Source organism: Carcharodon carcharias, chromosome 16 (assembly GCF_017639515.1).
Source record: "Carcharodon carcharias isolate sCarCar2 chromosome 16, sCarCar2.pri, whole genome shotgun sequence".
Taxonomy (NCBI): Eukaryota; Metazoa; Chordata; class Chondrichthyes; order Lamniformes; family Lamnidae; genus Carcharodon; species Carcharodon carcharias.
In genome coordinates, this window is record NC_054482.1 from 100,466,309 (window position 1) to 100,485,015 (window position 18,707).

General features: G+C 43.3%; 1 protein-coding gene across 4 annotated transcripts in view; it reads left to right on the plus strand.

The window, feature by feature from the left end:
- Window positions 1-18,707, plus strand: part of bcar3 (BCAR3 adaptor protein, NSP family member) — a 179,788-nt gene that overhangs the window by 150,127 nt on the left and 10,954 nt on the right. For all 4 annotated transcript variants that reach the window (XM_041208661.1, XM_041208662.1, XM_041208664.1 and 1 more), the window contains 4 exons: window positions 8,646-8,774; window positions 10,531-10,976; window positions 13,486-13,586; window positions 15,361-16,079. In XM_041208661.1, coding sequence (XP_041064595.1) covers window positions 8,646-8,774; window positions 10,531-10,976; window positions 13,486-13,586; window positions 15,361-16,079 — 1,395 coding nt within the window. The remainder of the gene's footprint in view (window positions 1-8,645; window positions 8,775-10,530; window positions 10,977-13,485; window positions 13,587-15,360; window positions 16,080-18,707) is intronic.

The window sequence follows — 18,707 nt, forward strand, 5'->3', positions numbered from 1 at the left end:
AGCAAATTCTCATTGTTTCACCAGGCCCTTTGAACTCCACCTCTTCTAACAATAGTTTCATAGTACCAATTTTATTAGTAATATATAAACATTGCTTGGTGTCTCCTAGTAAGGTTCAAGATTTCACCCCCAGTCTTTGAATGGTTTATTCAACAAAATGCAAATGTACCCTCTACCCTATTGTTTAACATCTCAAAACCACTATACATCAAAGCACCCAGACTAGCTGGTTTTAATCCAATTAAGACACACAGACCCACACCCACAGACATAGACCCTACTACAAGTCTAATTTAAAATAATTTCCAATAACATTATATACATTAATATCTCTTCATGACACCTCACATTCCATTAGACCTAAAGACCATAAGGCATAGGAGCAGAAATTAGGCCATTCGGCCCATCGAGTCTGCTCTGCCATTCAATCATGGCTGATAAGTTTCTCAACCCCATTCTCCTGCCTTCTCCCCGTAACCTTTGATCCCCATACCAATCAAGAACCTATCTATCTCCGTCTTAAATACATTCAATGACCTGGCCTCCACAGCCTTCTGTGGCAATGAATTCCATAGATTCACCACTCTCTGGCTAAAGAAGTTTCTCCTCATCTCTGTTCTAAAAGGTCTTCCCTTTACTCTGAGGCTGTGCCCTCGGGTCCTAGTCTCTCCTACTAATGGAAATATCTTCCCCACGTCCACTCTATCCAGGCCTTTCAGTATTCTGTAAGTTTCAATCAGATCCCCCCTCATCCTACTAAACTCCATTGAGTCTTCAAACGTTCCTCATATGTTAAGCCTTTCATTCCTGGGATCATTCTCGTGAACCTCCTCTGGACCCTCTCCAGGGCCAGCACATCCTTCCTGAGATACGGGGCCCAAAATTGCTCACAATATTCTAAATGTGGTCTGACCAGAGCCTTATAAAGCCTCAGCAGCACATCCCTGCTTTTATATTCTAGTCCTCTCGAAATAAATGCCAACATTGCATTTGCCTTCCTAACTACCGACTAACCTGCAAGTTAACCTTAAGAGAATCCTGGACTAGGACTCCCAAGTCCCTTTGTACTCTAGATTTCTGAATTCTCTCCCCACTTAAAAAATAGTCTGTGCCTCTATTCTTCCTACCAGGGTCACTTGTTGTATGTAAAGGGATTTAAAACCGATCTGAGAGGTGAGCTTAGCTGCTGTGAGAGAGAATTACCACCTCAATGTCCCCTCTGCACCTGGGATAGCTTATGGGGAAATTCACACTCCCAGCCTCAAGCACAGATCAGGAAATTGTGCATCCCCAACTGGTGATTTCCTGCCCGTTTAATATTAATGTGTGAAAACTCATGGGCTGGGTGCGTAACTTCTTGACACATGATCTTAATAGACATCCTTTCAGCAGCAGGGACACCACAGCTGTATACATAAACTCAGATCTCCAGGCCCTCTTTGACTTTGGCCTCCGGTCTTAAATCCCTTCATGCCCTGTCTATTCCTTGTGGAAAGCGCTCCGGGATATTCTTTTACACAAGTAACTCCAGATTAATGGGGAGCTGCTTTGTTGCTATTGATGTATCAGCTTTTGATTCTGTTTATTGTTATTTGTGCAAACATACTTACTATCCCTATTTCAAGAAAGATAAGATCTTAAATCCAAAAATGGGCCATTCAGCCCCCCAGTCCATACTGACATTTATGCTCCACTTGAGGCTCCTCCCAACTTTCCTCATCTAAGTCTATCATTGTGAGCCTCTATTCCCTTCACCCTCATATGTTTGTCCAGCTTCCCCTTAAATGTATTTATGCTATTCGCTTCAACCACTCCTGGTGGTAGAAAGTTCCATATTCTCACCATTCTTTGGGTGAGGAAGTTTCTTCTGAATTCCCTATTGGATTTCTTGGTGACTATCTTCTATATTGGCCTCTAGTTATTCTCTTACCCACAAGAGGAAACATTTTCTCTCTATCCAGTCTATCAAAAGCTTTCATCATTTTAAAGACCTCTATTAGGTCACCCCTCAGACTTCTGATGGGTGTTTTATACATAAGGTCATTGTTAAAGCATTTTTAAAAAAAAAAATTCATTCTTGGGTTATGGGCACCACTAGCATTTATCACTGACTCTTAATTGCCCTTCAGAAGGTGGTGATTGACCTTATTGTTGAACTATTGCAGTCCATGCACTGCGATATATATCTGAGCCAGCGTGGTGTGAGTTGGAGAGGAACTTGGAGGTGATGACACTCCATGCCTGCTTTGCTGCTGTTGATCCTGCAGATAGTGGTCCTGTGACTGCAGTGTGCACTGGTAGTGGAGGGAAGCGGCTGTTTAAAATGGTGGGTGGGCTGCTGATCAAGCAGAATAGGTACAAAATGAACAGGTTAAAATGCTGGTGTTAAAACAGCAACAGATCAGGTAATCTCCTGAAGCACACGACTGATGGGGAAAAAAAAGTGTGAAGCACCCAAGCTCTCTGGTGCTGAAATCTGGATGTATTCTGTCTGACTTTGTCTGGCATTCACATCCACCTGTATTTGTAGATGGAGCAAGCAGCCATTACAAGCAGCCGAAGCTCCATGAAAAAGCAGCATGTAGTGGGGCTACCTGATCACCTGTTGTTATTATTGTGGAAATACAGTGAGGGGCAGGAGTTGTTTGTGCAGATTTACAACAGCTGGACCATTTTAATTTCGCTTTGATCCCTGTGTTCCCCCCTCTGCTTTGATTTTAATGGCAATGGGCTTTAAGATTGTTTTCAGTTTATATTGTAACATAATCAGAATCCTAGATGAGAGTTGGGGGTAGACCTTGAGTGGAAATGAATGTCAAAATGGAAAATGGGTAATGACTCAGCCATCACCCAACTTGTAATTTTGCACCGTTAAAAATCTATCCCCAAGTCTGTTAAAAGTTAATTAGCTCATGGTGCTGGGGGTGATATGAGACTGGATAGAGGATTGGCTACCCAACTGGAACAGAGTCAGGATAATTGGGTCATTTTCAGGTTGGTAAACTGTAATGAGTGCCGCAGGGATCAGTGCTGGGATCTCAAATATTTACCACCTGCGTTAATGACTTGGATGAAGGGACAGACCATAGTATAACCAAATTTGCTGATGATGCAAAGATAGGTAGGAAAGCAAGTTGTGAGGAAGAAGCAAAGAATTGGCAAAGGGATTTGAGATGTACCAGGCTACATGAACAAAATAGTATTTTTATTTGTTTTTTAAAAGTCCTAGAATTAGGAAATGCAACATAATAAGTTACATCACGTGAATGAACTAGAGAGTGAGATTAAACTGTAACTTGTGGATAGAAGCATTGGTGCTAAGTTGAAGGGCTGAATGGCCCATTTCTCTGTTGTAACGCTGATTCTCTGCATTGTATAAATCAGTGCCTTATTACATTGAGTGACAGGCCTGCCATGATACATAAACTGATGTGATGGCTCTCGGGCTCCAATCTTACACGTGGACGGAGCAGGTTGAGATGTTTGATGACGTTATAGAAGGGCAAAGGCTTTTAATTAGTGCAGCAAATGGTGTCAAAAGACGCAGATTGTGGAACCACAGGAAATTGTAAGCAGTAAATCACTGTGAGCAAACATCAATTAAAACAACACTTGTACATGTGATTATATTAACTCCCACTCTCTGAGGCTGGATGGGAAACATCTGATTAAAGGTTCACTGTGCTGTCTCCCCAGGGCTCAGTGAGTCACCCAGTAAGGAACAGGCCTATGCCGAATCACCTGTCAGGCTTTCATCAGTGCAATCAATGTTCGCCACATCATCTCTGGGTTAGGGATAAAACAAAAATCTGCCCGGCTTTCCACTGAGCTATCTGCCTGCTGTTCCATTCTCATTCGGGACTCCTTCCCTCTAATAGCGCCCCTGGCCTTCCAGTCTCTTGATCTGGGGCAATCTATAAATGTCACAACATTGAGAGAATGCATTGGCCCTTGTGAAATGGTGATATCGGATTTAAAAACAGACTGTCACCAGGCTGATCCCATTAAGGACTTGTTTACAGAAACTGTTGATGTTTTATAAAATGCAACATTCTAGTAACTTGTCAGGAAACACACCAGGGCCTATCATCTTCCTGTTGCATGTGTAGATGCACTTCTTTATATCTGATTCCAGTTGAACCTTGATGAGATTGCTCCCTGTGGGAGGTGGACATGTAACTGCAGTTAACTGCTCTCTTGCCCAACACAATGTGAATTCTACCAGTTGCCTCATTCTTACACCATCATAGGTTACATCTACTGTGGAGCATTTCCATGAACTGACTGAAGAACAACAAGTTGCATTTATATTGTGCCTTTAATGCAGTAAAATATCCCAACACGCTTCACAAGAGCATTTTTAAACAGAATTTGACACCAGGCCACATACCCCACCACCTTTCCCCATGCGGTGAGTAACTCACCCCCTGACTCCCCAAAGCCCGTCCACCATCTACAAGCCACAAGTCAGGAGTGTGATGGAATACTCCCCACTGCCTGGCTGAGTGCAGCTCCTACAACACTCAAGAAGCTTGACACCATCCAGTACAAAGCATCCCGCTTGATTGGCACCACATCCACAAACATTCATCCCTCCACCACCATTGCACAGTAGCAGCAGTGTGTACCATCTACAAGATGCACTGCAAGAACTTACCAAGGCTCCTTTGACAGCAACCACCGAGAAGGACAAGGATAGCAGACACATGGGAACACCACCATCTGGAAGTTCCCCTCCAAGTCACTCACCATCCTGACTTGGAAATATATCGCTGTTCCTTCACTGTCGCTGGGTCAAAATCCTGGTATTCCCTTCCTAACAGCACTGTGGGTGTACCTACACCACATGGACTGCAGCGGTTCAAGAAGGCAGCTCATCACCACCACCTTGAGTGCAACTAGGGATGGGCAATAAATGAAGCCCACATTCCGTAAATGAATTTTTAAAAAATATGGCATTATTAGGATGGATGACCAAAGCTTGGTCAAAGAGGGTCAGCTTTAAAGAGCTTTAAGGAGGAGAGAGAGATAGAGAGATGGAGAGGTGCAGGGAGGGAATTCCAGAGTTTAGGTTTGAGGTGCCTGAAGGCACAGCCACCAGAGATGGGGCATCAGGGATGCACAAGAGGCCAGAGTTGGAAGAGCGCTAAGATCTCGGAAGGTTGTAGGGCTGGACTCGATATAGGTCAGCGTGCACAGGGATGCTGGGTAAATGGAACTTGAAGTTTGGACACTGGAAGCAAAGTTTTGCATAAGCTTGGTATAATCCACTGACTTGTATCAGTATGACTGACTGACATTCTTCAGAATCTCTGTTTGTCTCTTGCTTTCTGTGGCTGTAAGTCACAGAAGTGATGTAAATCTTAAAACTGAACATTAAAAAATAGAAGTAGTTAGACTATTCAGCCCCTCGAGCCTGCTCTCCCGTTCAATATGATCATGACTGATGATCTACCTAATTTTCCTGTCCACTCCATATTTCCATTTGATTCCCCAAGGGATCAAAAGTCTACGGATCTCTGTCTTGAACACACTGAACGATGGAGCATCCACAACCCTCTGGGATAGAGAATTCCAAAGATTCACAATCCTCTGTGTGTGAACATTTCTTCTCATCTCTGTCCTAAATGATTGACTGCCAAACCTAAGTCCTCCCCCGCTGTCCTAAAGTCCCCAGCCAGGGGAAACAACCCCTCAGTATCTACCCTGCTGAGCGCGTGGTCACCTGTGCCTAGAAAAGAGGGGTAACCCCATACAGGTGTTCAAGGTTATAAAAGGCCAGCTGTAGATATGTTTCCACTCGTGGGTGAGACTAAAACTAGGGGCCATAAATAGAAGAATCACCAATAAATCCAATGAGGAATTTGGAAGAAATGTTTTAACAGAGAGTGGTTAGAATGTGAGATTTGCTACCACAAGCAGTAGCTGTGGTGAATTGTATAGATGCATTTACAGGGAAGCTGGATAAACACGAGGGAGAAAGGGATGGGGCTGAGATGAAGAGTGGGGGGAGAAAGGTTGTGTCAGCATTAACAGCAACATGGACATGTTGAGCTGAATGGCCTGTTTCTGAGCTGCATTTTGTAATAGTTTGACAAGAATAGAGGCAGTTTATACTCTTAAATTCTTTTTAAAAATTGTAATGGAGAGAATGACTCAACAGAGTGTTGTCAAGATTCCATTCCTAATTTTGATTGATTGAGTTGAAGTGGCAATAAATCTGTAAATCGTTTTTCTTTTACTCACAAGATGTGAGCATCAGTGGCAAAGCCAAGCCCTAGTCTCCCTTCAGAAGGTGGTAGGCTGCAGCCTGTCTGATGAAGATACTCCCAGCTGCGTACTTTCTACTGGGATTTCCATATATAACCTACACTGTGTATGAGCACTGGAGTACCACTGGAGGGCGCCATAGTGCTAGGACACCGTCATGGAGTTTAACCCATTCTTTGGCATCGGAGGGACAGGCTTGTGTATGTGTGTGGTTTCAGGGTAGCTTTCCATTATGTCAATTCAACTGTGTTTTTTCTCTATTTTCTTTGAGGGAAAAGGAAACTAATCTCCTTCAAAGAACCAGGATGGGCACATTAGATCAAATGGCCTCTTGCTGTGCAATATCATTCTATGGTTCAAACTTGCAACCAAACAAAGTATCACTGTTAGGATGTGTTCCTCACCTTTTGTTCTCTGTAGAACTCAGTGTACATCTCATGACGTATCAACCCACTGAGTCATTAATGGAACGTTCAGTTATCTTGAAAAAAATAATTGATGTGTTTTGAGTTTGACCTTCAGGGAGCCTGAGAGAGGGTGGGCGGGGGGATGAAATATGTAACAACACAGCAGGGACCTGGAATTCAGCAGCTACCTTTTCACTTAGGTCTGCCTACTGGAGTAGCCAAGTCACACTGAAAGCGTCCTCGCAGGTCTGATTGCTGGACGGTAGCAGCAGCTGGGAGGTCCCGTGTCCCATTCCGGGAGACGCCCTGGCAGCCAACAGAGTTGGCCCAGCCCAAGGAGAGCTTGTTTCGCCAATTAGACGGAAGACCTGCTTGTGACTGGGCATTCTCCTGAGTGAGGGAGGGGTGAGGGGAAATGGGGATTGACTTGGAAATTCCAGCGGGGGAGGGGAGGGAGGGAGGGGAGGCCCCAGGTTAAAAACAGCTAACTTCATTGTTTTCCTTAGGGATTGTATGAGCATCTTGCCAAAACTATGGTGGAGACTGAGAGAAGCTGCAGAATTCACGCTCCAGATTTCTGACCCCAGGACTGGGTTTGCGAAGGAATGGCTTGCGTTTTTACATGGCCCTGTTACGGCCTTCAGAGAAACCTCAAAGCACTTCATCACACGGAATAAGTTATTTTAAAGTGCATTGACTGTTGTTATTTGGGCAAATGGTAATAGAGTGGCGCAGGAGAGAAATCTGCAGTCTGTGTCTGACTGTAGTCCCTTTAAGCTGATGAAACTGCAAGGAACTGGGTGTAAAATCTGGTGTACACACACAGGGTCAGACTGAAGATGCAGAGATCCCACAGTTATTTCCCTGAGCTAAGCAGGACTTGAAAATATTAGGAATGGAAAGTTTACTTTGTTCTTGCTGGTATTTTGTCAGTAACTAAAGAGGTGCAAGTTTATCAAGAGGTGGGACGTAGCCAGTGACAGAGATGCGATGACTCTTGAACACATCCTGCTATTAGTGTAAAAGCAGAGATGGAATGACAAATGAACCAAACAGTGATAACAAGCTAAACACTGGCCCACTCTGGTATTTTGTTGAACTCATAACTAAAAGTAAGTGAATTATCAGCTCATTAAACTGACAGTAATGGAGAGGAAGTTGCATCAGGAATCAGAATCACTCATAATGCTCAATGACAAACCAGGCCACAGAGACAAACACACAGATATATAAGCACAGATAGATATATATATATATGTATAACACACACCATTTATATGTGTATTTATAGACACACTTATTCAACTGAAATTAGCTATATAAATACATACATACACAATCCACACAAACTCACAACTGATGTTAACTTGAGGGATTGAATGTGCCTTTTTTGTCTCTCTTGTCAATTTTCTGCTTCTTACCTTTGTTCCAAGTTGTTACATCTCCAAGCAACAGTCAGAATCATATAAAGTTGCTCGTGGGTAAAGATACATTTATGGTATCGAAGCAGATTTTTGAGAGCTGTGTGCAGGGCATATAATTGCACATGAAATATGCAGTGGAGGAAATTAATTTTTTGTAACTAATATAATTAAGTCAACAAAGCGCCAATAAAAAACACCATTAGCAGCTCGGGAGCAGATGCTTTCCTGTGGCCAAACTGTGAGCAGAGCAGTCAGTGCCTGATCTGACAGCATTAGCCCAATTGAATCTAGGCTATGGGCAACTGTTAGTCATTAACAGTGACCCAGCGCAGTCTCCTGTGGCTATTGATTTGAGATTAAAAAGGATGGGCAAAGCACCAGCTGGAAAATGGGATCTGCGGCCATACACGCCTTTGGATTCCGTGCTGGCTCAAGGAGAGAATCCAATCAAAGTGCGGAGCCTCTACCTGCCGATAACGGGCATGAGAATTGGGTGGAAGGATTCTGATTGACTCTTTGATGTTTCTGCTCTTTTGTTTCTCAGTTCTCGAAGGAAAGGTACATTATGGATTCAACACCTGAGAAACTGAGGAAGGAGCTGGAGGAAGAGCTCAAGTTAAACAGCGAAGACCTGCGAAGCCATGCCTGGTACCACGGCCACATTCCCAGGAAGGTATGCTGCTGAGCATTGCTCGTTTCATTCTGCACCGTGCTGCCACTTACTTTTTCCTTTGAGCTGCAACTGTTCACTTCACTTGAATACTTTGCATAGTGCTGCTAGAAATTACCACAGAAATGAGACGATGTTTCCTCTATAAGACTCCTCCAGAGCTCCCATATGGTTTTGAGTCAGTCTAGACTTTATAGTATCGTTTAACACTGATTATTTCAATATAAGCGATGAGATCATTTTCCCCAGAGCCCCAATTTCGTAATGCTTTATGCTGGTTTATAAATGAAAAAACGTGATCACATTAAACCAAAATTGCCTTTTATCTTTTAAGCATCAAGTTAGAAGCCTTCCTGATCACTCGGAGGTAATTTTTCTGGGTTTGAAGCTGGCCTTTACCAGGAGCACATAACAGGGGTTGTTATGTTTACGTGCTCTTTGTAATCCCAGTCTAACACTTCCTTCTAGTGATCTGAAGGACTGAATGTCAGGCACAGCTTATAACAAACAGCCAATAACGGCCAGTTTACCTGAAGTGAAGTGAGTCTCACCCCTTCTCTCTCCCACCTGCACTGCTCCAGGGGGCCGCAGGGGTTGATTCTGAGCTGCTGCTGAAAGGAATGAGCTCAGCTGAGTGAAGCTCCTCCAGTTGGAGGGAATAACAACAGTATCAGCAAGCTGCATTTATAGTAAAACATGCCAAGGCATTAGGGGCTTATGTTCCCTTGAGGAGAGAAGATTGGGTAGCAATCTGACCGAGCTATTTAAAATATTGTAAGGATTTGAAAAGGTAGATATGGAGAAACTGTGCACTGTGGGGCTGTGAGTGTTGTGGAGGGGAGGGTCTGGGTGTGGGTGATGAAGGGGGAACCCAAGATGAAGGGGCATAATCTCAAGATCGGAGCTAGGTAATTCAGTCCAGCATTTGGGAATTCCGTGTCCCCCGACTCAAATGTACAGGTGGGAGATTATGTTTGCGGGGTCATTTTGAAATTGAAGATGAATGGTTGAGTGCATCTATTGTGTACATTTACAAAGATATATATACGTGGTTACTCCATCTGAGGTACTGGTTCCTTGCAGGGCATCGTGACAAAGGAAAGGATATATTTGTTAGAGCAGGTGGCAGCACAGATTCATCAGAATGATACTGGGGTTTAGGGGTTTAAACCATGAGGACAGGCTGCAGAAACTTGGTTTGTATTCGGTTAAGTATTGAAGATTGAAAGGTAATCTGCCTGATGTCTTTCAAATACTGAAACAGTTGATTGTAGAGGAACTATTTTCTCTCGTGAAGGAATCCAGAATGGGGAGGCCTAATCTTAAAATTGGAACAAGGCCTTTCAGGAGTGAAATCGGGAAGCACCTTTGGTAAAAATCTGGGAAAACTCGCTCCCTAAAAGCTCTGGATGCTGGAGTTAATTGGAAGTTTCAATATTGAGAGTGTTAAGTTTTTGTTTGGTAAATTTATCAAAGGAAATAGAGCAAAGACAGGAAAATGGAGTTGGGGTACAGACCAACCGTGATTAAATTAATGGTGGAGCAGTTTTGAGGAACGGAATAACCTCCTCCTGGTCCTCATGCTCGACTTGGTTTTATTTACTGCTGTATGTGAAACATTCAAAGAGCTACCAGCTTCTTGAGTACTGAATATATTGCAAGCTGTTACAATGGATGATGTAATGATAATGTGTAGCCCAGCTTGAGAATAGGTGTCTTTGTGCCCACTCGGTCATGCTGACAGTGTCTATGTTTGCAGGTGGCAGAGAGCCTGATTCAGAGAGATGGAGACTTCCTCATCCGTGACTCCCTCTCCAGCCCTGGAAACCAGGTGTTGACCTGTCAGTGGAAAGACACCCCTCACCATTTCAAAATCACCAAGGTGATGGTCAGGCTGAACGAAGGCTACACCCGCCTGCAGTACAAGTTTGAGCGGGAGAGCTTTGACAGCATCCCTGCCCTGGTCAGGTGCTACGTGGGGAATCGCAAGCCGGTCTTTGAGCAGATCGGAGCCATCATTTTCCAGCCCATAAATCGGACCCTCCCGCTGAGATGCATGGAGGAAAAATATGGGAGGTCTGCTCCAGTCCGGCAGCAGTCCTGCGGTACGCCAGGTGAAAAATTGGACGTGGGAAAGCGACTGAGCTTGAATGTGTCAAATGGACCCAATCAGGAGCCGATGTTGTCAGCAGGAAATCTTTTGAGGTGGGTTTCCTGAAAGGAAATAATTCATTAGCTGCCATGGATTAAGATTCAAATTATGGATGCCTTTCTGTTTAATAGCAATGTATAAAAAATAAACTGTGCATCACACCATGCCCGGAAGGCTCTCAGCTACTTTGAATAAGAGTAGCCACTACATTTTAGCTCAGAGTTGCAGTTCCCTGAACCATCACTAGTGCAGCAGCAGCTCTTACAGATCCAGTATAAAAATAACCTTGTGTGCTTGTTTTTTCTTTAAACACAACCACGGAACGAGCTTTCCATTTAAAGAATCTGTCTTGCCTGTTGCTGTTTGGATGTTTGAATGGTTTCTTGTTTGGATTTGTTGTGCTTGGCTTTGCGAAGTAAAGGCTTAAACACACAGACATGCATACTCTCTTCTCCATCAACCCCCTGCCTCTCCCTCCTCTCTAATCCCCGATTCAGGAACACCCCAGAGCAGACAGGGAGGGAATGCGGGTGCATTGACACAAACAGCAATAGGCATGCTGAGCGTTACAGCCAGGCCGGACGGGGGTTGGGAGAATTCAACCAATTCACATCCCCCTCCCCACCCCCACCCGCATCCAACCCAAGACTTCTTTTTTCATTCATGGGATGTAGGCTTCAGTGGCTGGGCCAGCATTTATTGCCCATCCCTGATTTCCCTTGAGAAGGTGGTGCTGAGCTGACTCCTTGACCCGCTGCAGTCCATGTGGTATTGGTACACCCACAGTGCTGTTAGGGAGGGAGTTCCAGGATTTTGACTCAATGACATTGAAGGAACTGCGATATATTTCCAAATCAGGATGGTGGGGGGAATTTCCAGGCGGTGGTGTTCCCATCTATCTGCTGTCCTTGTCCTTCTAGATGGTAGTGGTCGTGGGTTTGGAAGGTGCTGTCTAAGGAGGCTTTGTGAGTTCCTGTAGTGCATCTTGTAGATGGTACACACTGCTGCTACTGTGCGTCAGTGGTGGAGGGAGTGAATGTTTGTGAATGTGGTGCCAATCAAGTGGGCTACTTTGTACTAGACAGTGTCAAGCTTCTGGAGTGTTGTTGGAGATGCACTCACCCAGGCAAGTGGAGAGTATTCCATCACACTCCTGACTTGTGCCTTGTAGATAGTGGACAGGCTTTGAGGAGTCAGGAGGTGACTTACTCTCCATAGGATTCCTAACCTCTGACCTGCTCTTGTAGCCACTGTACTGTTACATATTATTACAAATATTATTATGAAATGGATTTTGTCAATGAATCTTTTCCCATTCAAACAATTCCAGTCTCCAAATTGTTACCGCAGAACCATGGCACTCAGCACAATGGCAAGTCATTCTGTCCAATGCCTGGGGCATGAGGAGTATGGTAGTAGGTTATCTACTCTAGTCCCACTTCACCCTGTTCTTTCTCTGTATCCTTTGATATTTTCTTGCTCCTCAATTTAATTCTGTCTTAAACCTTCTGGGCGGGAAATATTGCCATTAAACCCATAGTTTAACATTATTATAGTATATTAATTTTGCGAAGACCAGTAGATTGGGGGTAAAAGGTCTTTAGACCATTAAACTCTGTCTACTAGTACCCTTGTATCCATTAAGATATGCAACCAAAATAAAGCTTGGTAGTACAGAACTTGAGTATTGCTGAAAGAAGAGAGATTTCTTATTAAAGCTTTTCATCGTGTACTCATCAGGACAATTTGGAAGGAAATGCCAATGTCAGGGGGAAACAACATACTTATAATTTATAAATAGGTTAAAAACAGCATAAATATGTTGTTTCCCGTCATTGGTATTTCCTAGGCGAAAAGCTTCAGCATGAAATGTCTCTTTTTCTCAGCAAAAAAGTGGAATTGGATAGCCAGCTGCCTTTTCACTATCGCGCTGAATTTGAGTGTATTACTTTGAGCTAAATGGACAGGAAAAGGATTCCTTGCCAGGGCTCTTCCCACACAGTACTTTACCATCAGGTTACTAACTCAACTTTTTACAAGGAAACTCGTACTTAACTCACTTGTGTAATCCTCTGAATAATCCGGTTAAAATGAAACAACTCCGTGTTAATTATTGATTCTCAGCTTTTCCAACGTAATCTGTATGACCTTAGTCCTTGAAAAGATTTGTATTGTTGTAGCACTTTAAAATGATGTCATTTTCCCATCTTTGACCTTGGGGATTAATGTCTTTGTTGCTGTTTTAACCAAGGATGTGCAACAGGTTAAGTTGTTGATTTTTTTTTCCCATACTGGGGTTTGTTTCAGATCTTATGTTGAATTCCTTCAGCTATATTATGGGGATTCAGTACATTTATGTTTTTATAGGCAGTTTAACAGCGCCTTTCGTCTTCAGGTGCCTGTACTCAGCACTGTCCCAGTGCTTGAGATGTGAGCAACATAAGGCTCCTGTTGAAAAGTACTTGCATTCCCATGCACTAGTTTGGCAAAGTTTTAAAGTGTGGTCAGACAGCAGACACACGGGCTTTTTTAAAAAAAACTTTCCTTTCTCTGTCACCATAGGAATAAAGACAAGAGTGGGAGCCAGCCTGCGAGTCTCGACTATGTACAGGATAGACGACAGCCCTTGAAATCCCATCAATCGGAAAGCTACCTTCCTTTGGGTGAGTTTGGAATCAGTCGCAGTTTTAGACAGCAGCAGCACCGGAGCTGTGCGTAACTCTTTGAAGACTTCACCAACTGAAAGTCCTCAATACTTTTCGTTCTGTGCTTAAAAATGACTATGCAGCATTGACCAAATTTTTTACCATGTTCAGTGGTCAGTGTCGACCTGTATGTTCATGCCTTGAAGAGTTGGCTGCTTATGCTTCAGCATTGTACCGAATGTAATGTGCAAAGCTTGTTGCTATACTGAAACTAATAGCTACTCAGATTATAGTCTTTGTAATACTTACTAACAGCAAACCAAAGCATTTTGTTTATTTTATTTGTTCATGGGACGTGGGCATCGTTGGCTAAGTCAGCAATTATTTATTGCCTATCCATAATTGCCCTTGAGAAAATGGTGGTGAGCTGCTTTCTTGAGTCACTGCAGTCCATTGTTGATACAATAATCATCCAGTTATTTGCCTGTAATTTTTAAATACAGCCATACGCCATATTAAGTAAAACCAGAAAATGCTGGAAAAACTCAGCAGGTCTGGCAGCATCTGTGGGAAGAGAAACAGAATTAACATCTTGAGTCCCTGTGACTCTTCTTCAGAGTCATACAGACTCGAAACGTTAACTCTGTTTCTCTCCCCACAGATGCTGTCAGACCTGCTGCGTTTTTCTGTTTTTATTTCAGATTTCCAGCATCCGCAGCATTTTGCTTTTACTCCATTTTACGTGGTCCCAAATAGAGTAATTTCATGATTAAATAGTTAAAAAAAGTTACTGCCCTTTTTTTGCTTTATGTACTACCTATCCCCTTATAAGGTAGTTGGGAACCGGATGCAAATGTTTATTTGTAACCATCTGCATAGTTACAGGCTGGGTGAAATAGCAAAATGGCTGTTTCCCCATTCTCCAGCTTAGGTTTTGGTCTCCCCATTGGTCATTTTAAGGGAAGGAACAAATTAACATGAGTGAGTAGAGGGGCAATCGATCTTGCAAAAATATGCCAACTATATCTTGGGGATGTATTTTGTAGCTTTGTTTTAGAGTAATCAGGAAAAACAAAATCCTTCCTTCTCTGGTTCTTTGCCATATCAATGGGAATTGTGTTTTGTTTGTTTTGTGTTTATGTTACATGTTGGGGCTGGAAATCCTGGGTTGGAAATGCATCTCCTGATATTACAGACATTGAAATAGGAAAACTTCCTTTGATTTAATTAGTTTTGATTTAAGGTGTTTTGATTTAAGTAGTGGTTTACAGGAATGTATCTACTACTTAAACTGGGGTATTCCTGTATACCCTATAGAAGAAAGAAACTATATTTATATAGCATCTTTCACGACCTCAGGATATTACAAAACACTTTACAGCCAAATAAGCACTTCTTGAAATGTAGTCACTGTTGTGATTATAGGAGGCACACAGCAAGATCCCACTAAGAGCAATATGATATGATCAAATCACCTTTTTTATTGGCAATAATATCAATTGAGGGATAAATATTGCCCTGAACACTGGGAATAGCTCCCCTGCTCTTCTTTGCCATGGGATCTTTTATGCCCAGCTTCGAGGGCAGACAGTGCCTCAGTAGAACATCTCGTCCAAAAAATAGCACCTGTGACAGCGCAGCACTCTCTCAGTACTGCACTGGAGCATTAGTCCAGGTTTATGTGCAACCCTTTCACTCCGAGACAACAATGTTACCCACTGAGTCACAGCTAACACTGGCTATTACTACACCTAATCTACTCCTGCACTATTCCGCTCTTCTTTACTCACAGGAATGAAACTTCCGCAACAACCTCAGCTACAGCACCAGCCTCAGCAACAGCAGCACAAGGGAATGGAAGGAATGGCACGCATCAAGTCCCCAGTGTTTAGAACAGGCAGCGAGCCCGCTCTCAGCCCAACGTTTGTCCGAAGTCCCACTTTGGAATTGCAAGCTGGGGAAGCACTCAGAGGGTCTGACAGTCAACTCTACCCCAAACCGCCCCCAAAGCCCAGCAAGGTGCCTTCACTAAGAATGCCACCCTCCCCTTCATTAATGAATGATCCTGACAGAGGCAAGTATGGTGAGATGAGCGCTGGCACCCCAGAAAGGGGCAATTGCTACTGTGAACCAAAACATGATGCCTCAGTGGAGCAGGCAGGGACAGATCAATATTTATTCCAGTCTGACAGTTTTGTAGAAAGATTAAAAACTGAGGAAGCACCAAAGATCTCCTTTCAAAGATCCAAATCTGTCCTTAGCATTTCAGACGAAAGCCCATTTCAGTTCATTATGTCTCCTGGGGAAGATGAGAAAGAGGCCAGTAACCCAGCCTTGTTTGGACCCTTCTTTGAAAGTGTCTCGTGCTTTAAGCCCAATGACTTCAAATCAAAATTGCTTCCTGTTGACAACAAGCCGCTGGACACCTGGGTGATCAGACGCGTCAAAGAGCTGTTGGCCAATAATGACCCCACAACTATTGCCAAGTACATCCTGAAAGTGGACTGCCAGGTAAGAATTTGTGTTTTAAAAAAAAAAAAATTCACACCACAGGTTTATAAAGATGCATAATTCCATCTGACTTTACAAGTCTTTGTATTCAGAGTAATAAGTCCAACAACCTGGCAGTCAGGGAGGCTACATAAAGGTAAAAGCAAAATATTGTGGATGCTAGAAATCCAAAATAAAAACAAAGTCCTGGAAATACTCAGCAGGTTTAGTAGCATCTGTGGAGAGAGAAACAGTTAACATTTCGAGTCCGTATGACTCTTCTTCAGTTCTGAAGAAGTCAAATTGGACCTAAGACGTTAACTCTGTTTCTCACTCCACAGATGCTGCCAGACCTGCTCAATTTTTCCAGCATTTGGCCTCATAAAGGGTCAGCTGGACTCTTACAAGGAAGATGTCATTTGAACAATTTTGATTGAGACTGATAAGTGAAACCAACCATCTGAAGAGCAATTTGCTATAAGTGTTTAAAAATGATGACTCCTCTTGGTTGTGGTTTATAATTACAGGAGTTGGCGGAGTGTGGGGTCAGAGTGGTGGAGGAATGGGGGAATGTGTTGATTGTTTTGAGGCCACTGTGCTCCGGTGTATCCGGTGTAATCCATCTTTTATCTATTATCTTCTACAGCAGTTTGATTCATTACAAAGTGTAAAGCACAAAATTATAGCACCTTTTGTTAGACCACATCTTTCACTATGCATGAGAACATTAAAGTGTATAAACTGTCTTTGTATCCTTAGAATTAAATGAGAATACATTTCCTGGGAGGGTTAACCACATCACGTAAAACTCAACAAAAGTCAGCTGATCGTGATATTGGACATATATAGAAAGTACTAGCATTCACTATGTGGATCCTTCAGAGTACAGTAGCAAATATTAAGAAATACAACTGATAGACCAGTGCTTTGTTCCTGTGGCTGTATGACATTACATTTAGAAAACCAATGATGTTCATTGGAAGCATGTTGTAGAAGATGTGGAAAACACTTCAGTATGTTAATGGTGTAAATTTCCCTGCTGTTTTTGCAGTATGTAAACAGCATGGGGCATTGTCACAGGCAGGAAGAATGGTCAGAAGTGACATGGGCTGGCAATCCCGGGATGAGGTTGGCATGATAGATTTAGCAGCTGGTTCCAGTGCCACCTGCCTCCAGTTGCTACAACTGATGCCTGGCACAGACACCCTGGAGCCAATCTCTCCATTTCCTCTTAAGAAGTCAGAAATGGAAAAGCTCTGTTTCCTTTGCATGTGCCTGATTGCCGTGCACTGCTGCCTTGTTCCCACTGCTTGTCCCGGAGAGTCCCACAAAGTTTCTCACAGGGATTGATGAAACATGCAGTGAAGTTACTGGAGAGTCAAGTGAGCAAGTCAAACACTGCATGTTGCTTACCTGGTTATTTCCACCCTGATGTGCGCGTGCTGTGCTGTCTTTATACACGCTAAAGCCCAGGCTCCCTACACTCCAGTGGAGCACATCCATTTTATTTGTGATTTTTGCCAACCACTACTCCAATGCCGGAAACCCCAGTGTAAATTCCTCCCCTCCATACCAGCCAGTGCAAATCTTTTGGAAGTGCTATAACAGCAGCCAGAATCATTGCATGGAATTTTTTTTCCCTAGATATCCTGACAGAGTGAGAGTTCTGCAGCTACTGGGTTGCTGCTTCCTGAATAGGGTAGAGGTAAATCTACATGGCTCCTGTTAATGTGGCTAGCGCTTGGAGGTGATAAAATGAAAGAGCAGCCTACTGCACACTGTCAGAATAAGGAGCTACTCAGGCCCACAGCCGTGAGTGGTGTACACTAGCCACTTCTCCATAGAAGGGAGTAGATATATATATATATATATATATTCATCTTTGAAACCATGATATTTATAGTAATTTTTGTGTCACAAATAGCTCCATGATTATTTTCAGGAACTAAGATTCCCAAGAAGCTTTCAGCAATAAAGATAACCCATTCCTGCAGACGCTGCTGTCGTCCTCATGCTGTGAACCTGATAATATCCAGCTACTGTTAATTCCTCCCACTGAAATGCTGAGTTGGGAGAAACCGATGATTAAAAGAGGCTGTTTTAAATTAATAACATGTCCCCAACAGAAAACAAACATTGGTGGGAGGAGGGACCCAAGGGCCCCAGCTACTGCTGGCTATCTGATGAGTGCACCCACTCCGCACCTTTACCGAGCACTGCTTTGAAAGGATGATGCTTTTTTGATGTGATCTTGTTGCCAGTAAACTGGAATCCACGTGTTCAATGGCTGGTGCTCTGATAAAATGATTTGACTCCCAATAATTACTGTAACGCAGTAACATTGAACCAGGTTTCCCCTGCTTGAGGTAGATTCAGTTGGGAGAAAATGCCTCCAGCTGTTTGAACTTGTGGAATGAATTTTTTTTTAAACTGCCCAAAGCTAAAGGGGGCCATTGAAAGACGGGGGTGGGGGGGGGTGGGGGGGGCGCGGAGGCGGGGGCAGAGGTCATTTGGAGTTATCCTTAGCGAGATCAGCTAAAATTGGCATGGACCAGCGATCTGATCCCGTGAAAGACTCGACACAGAAAATCCCTGGCTTCAATCATTCACGAAGTTCACGGGCAACCCTAAACTGAAGCCACAGGGCTC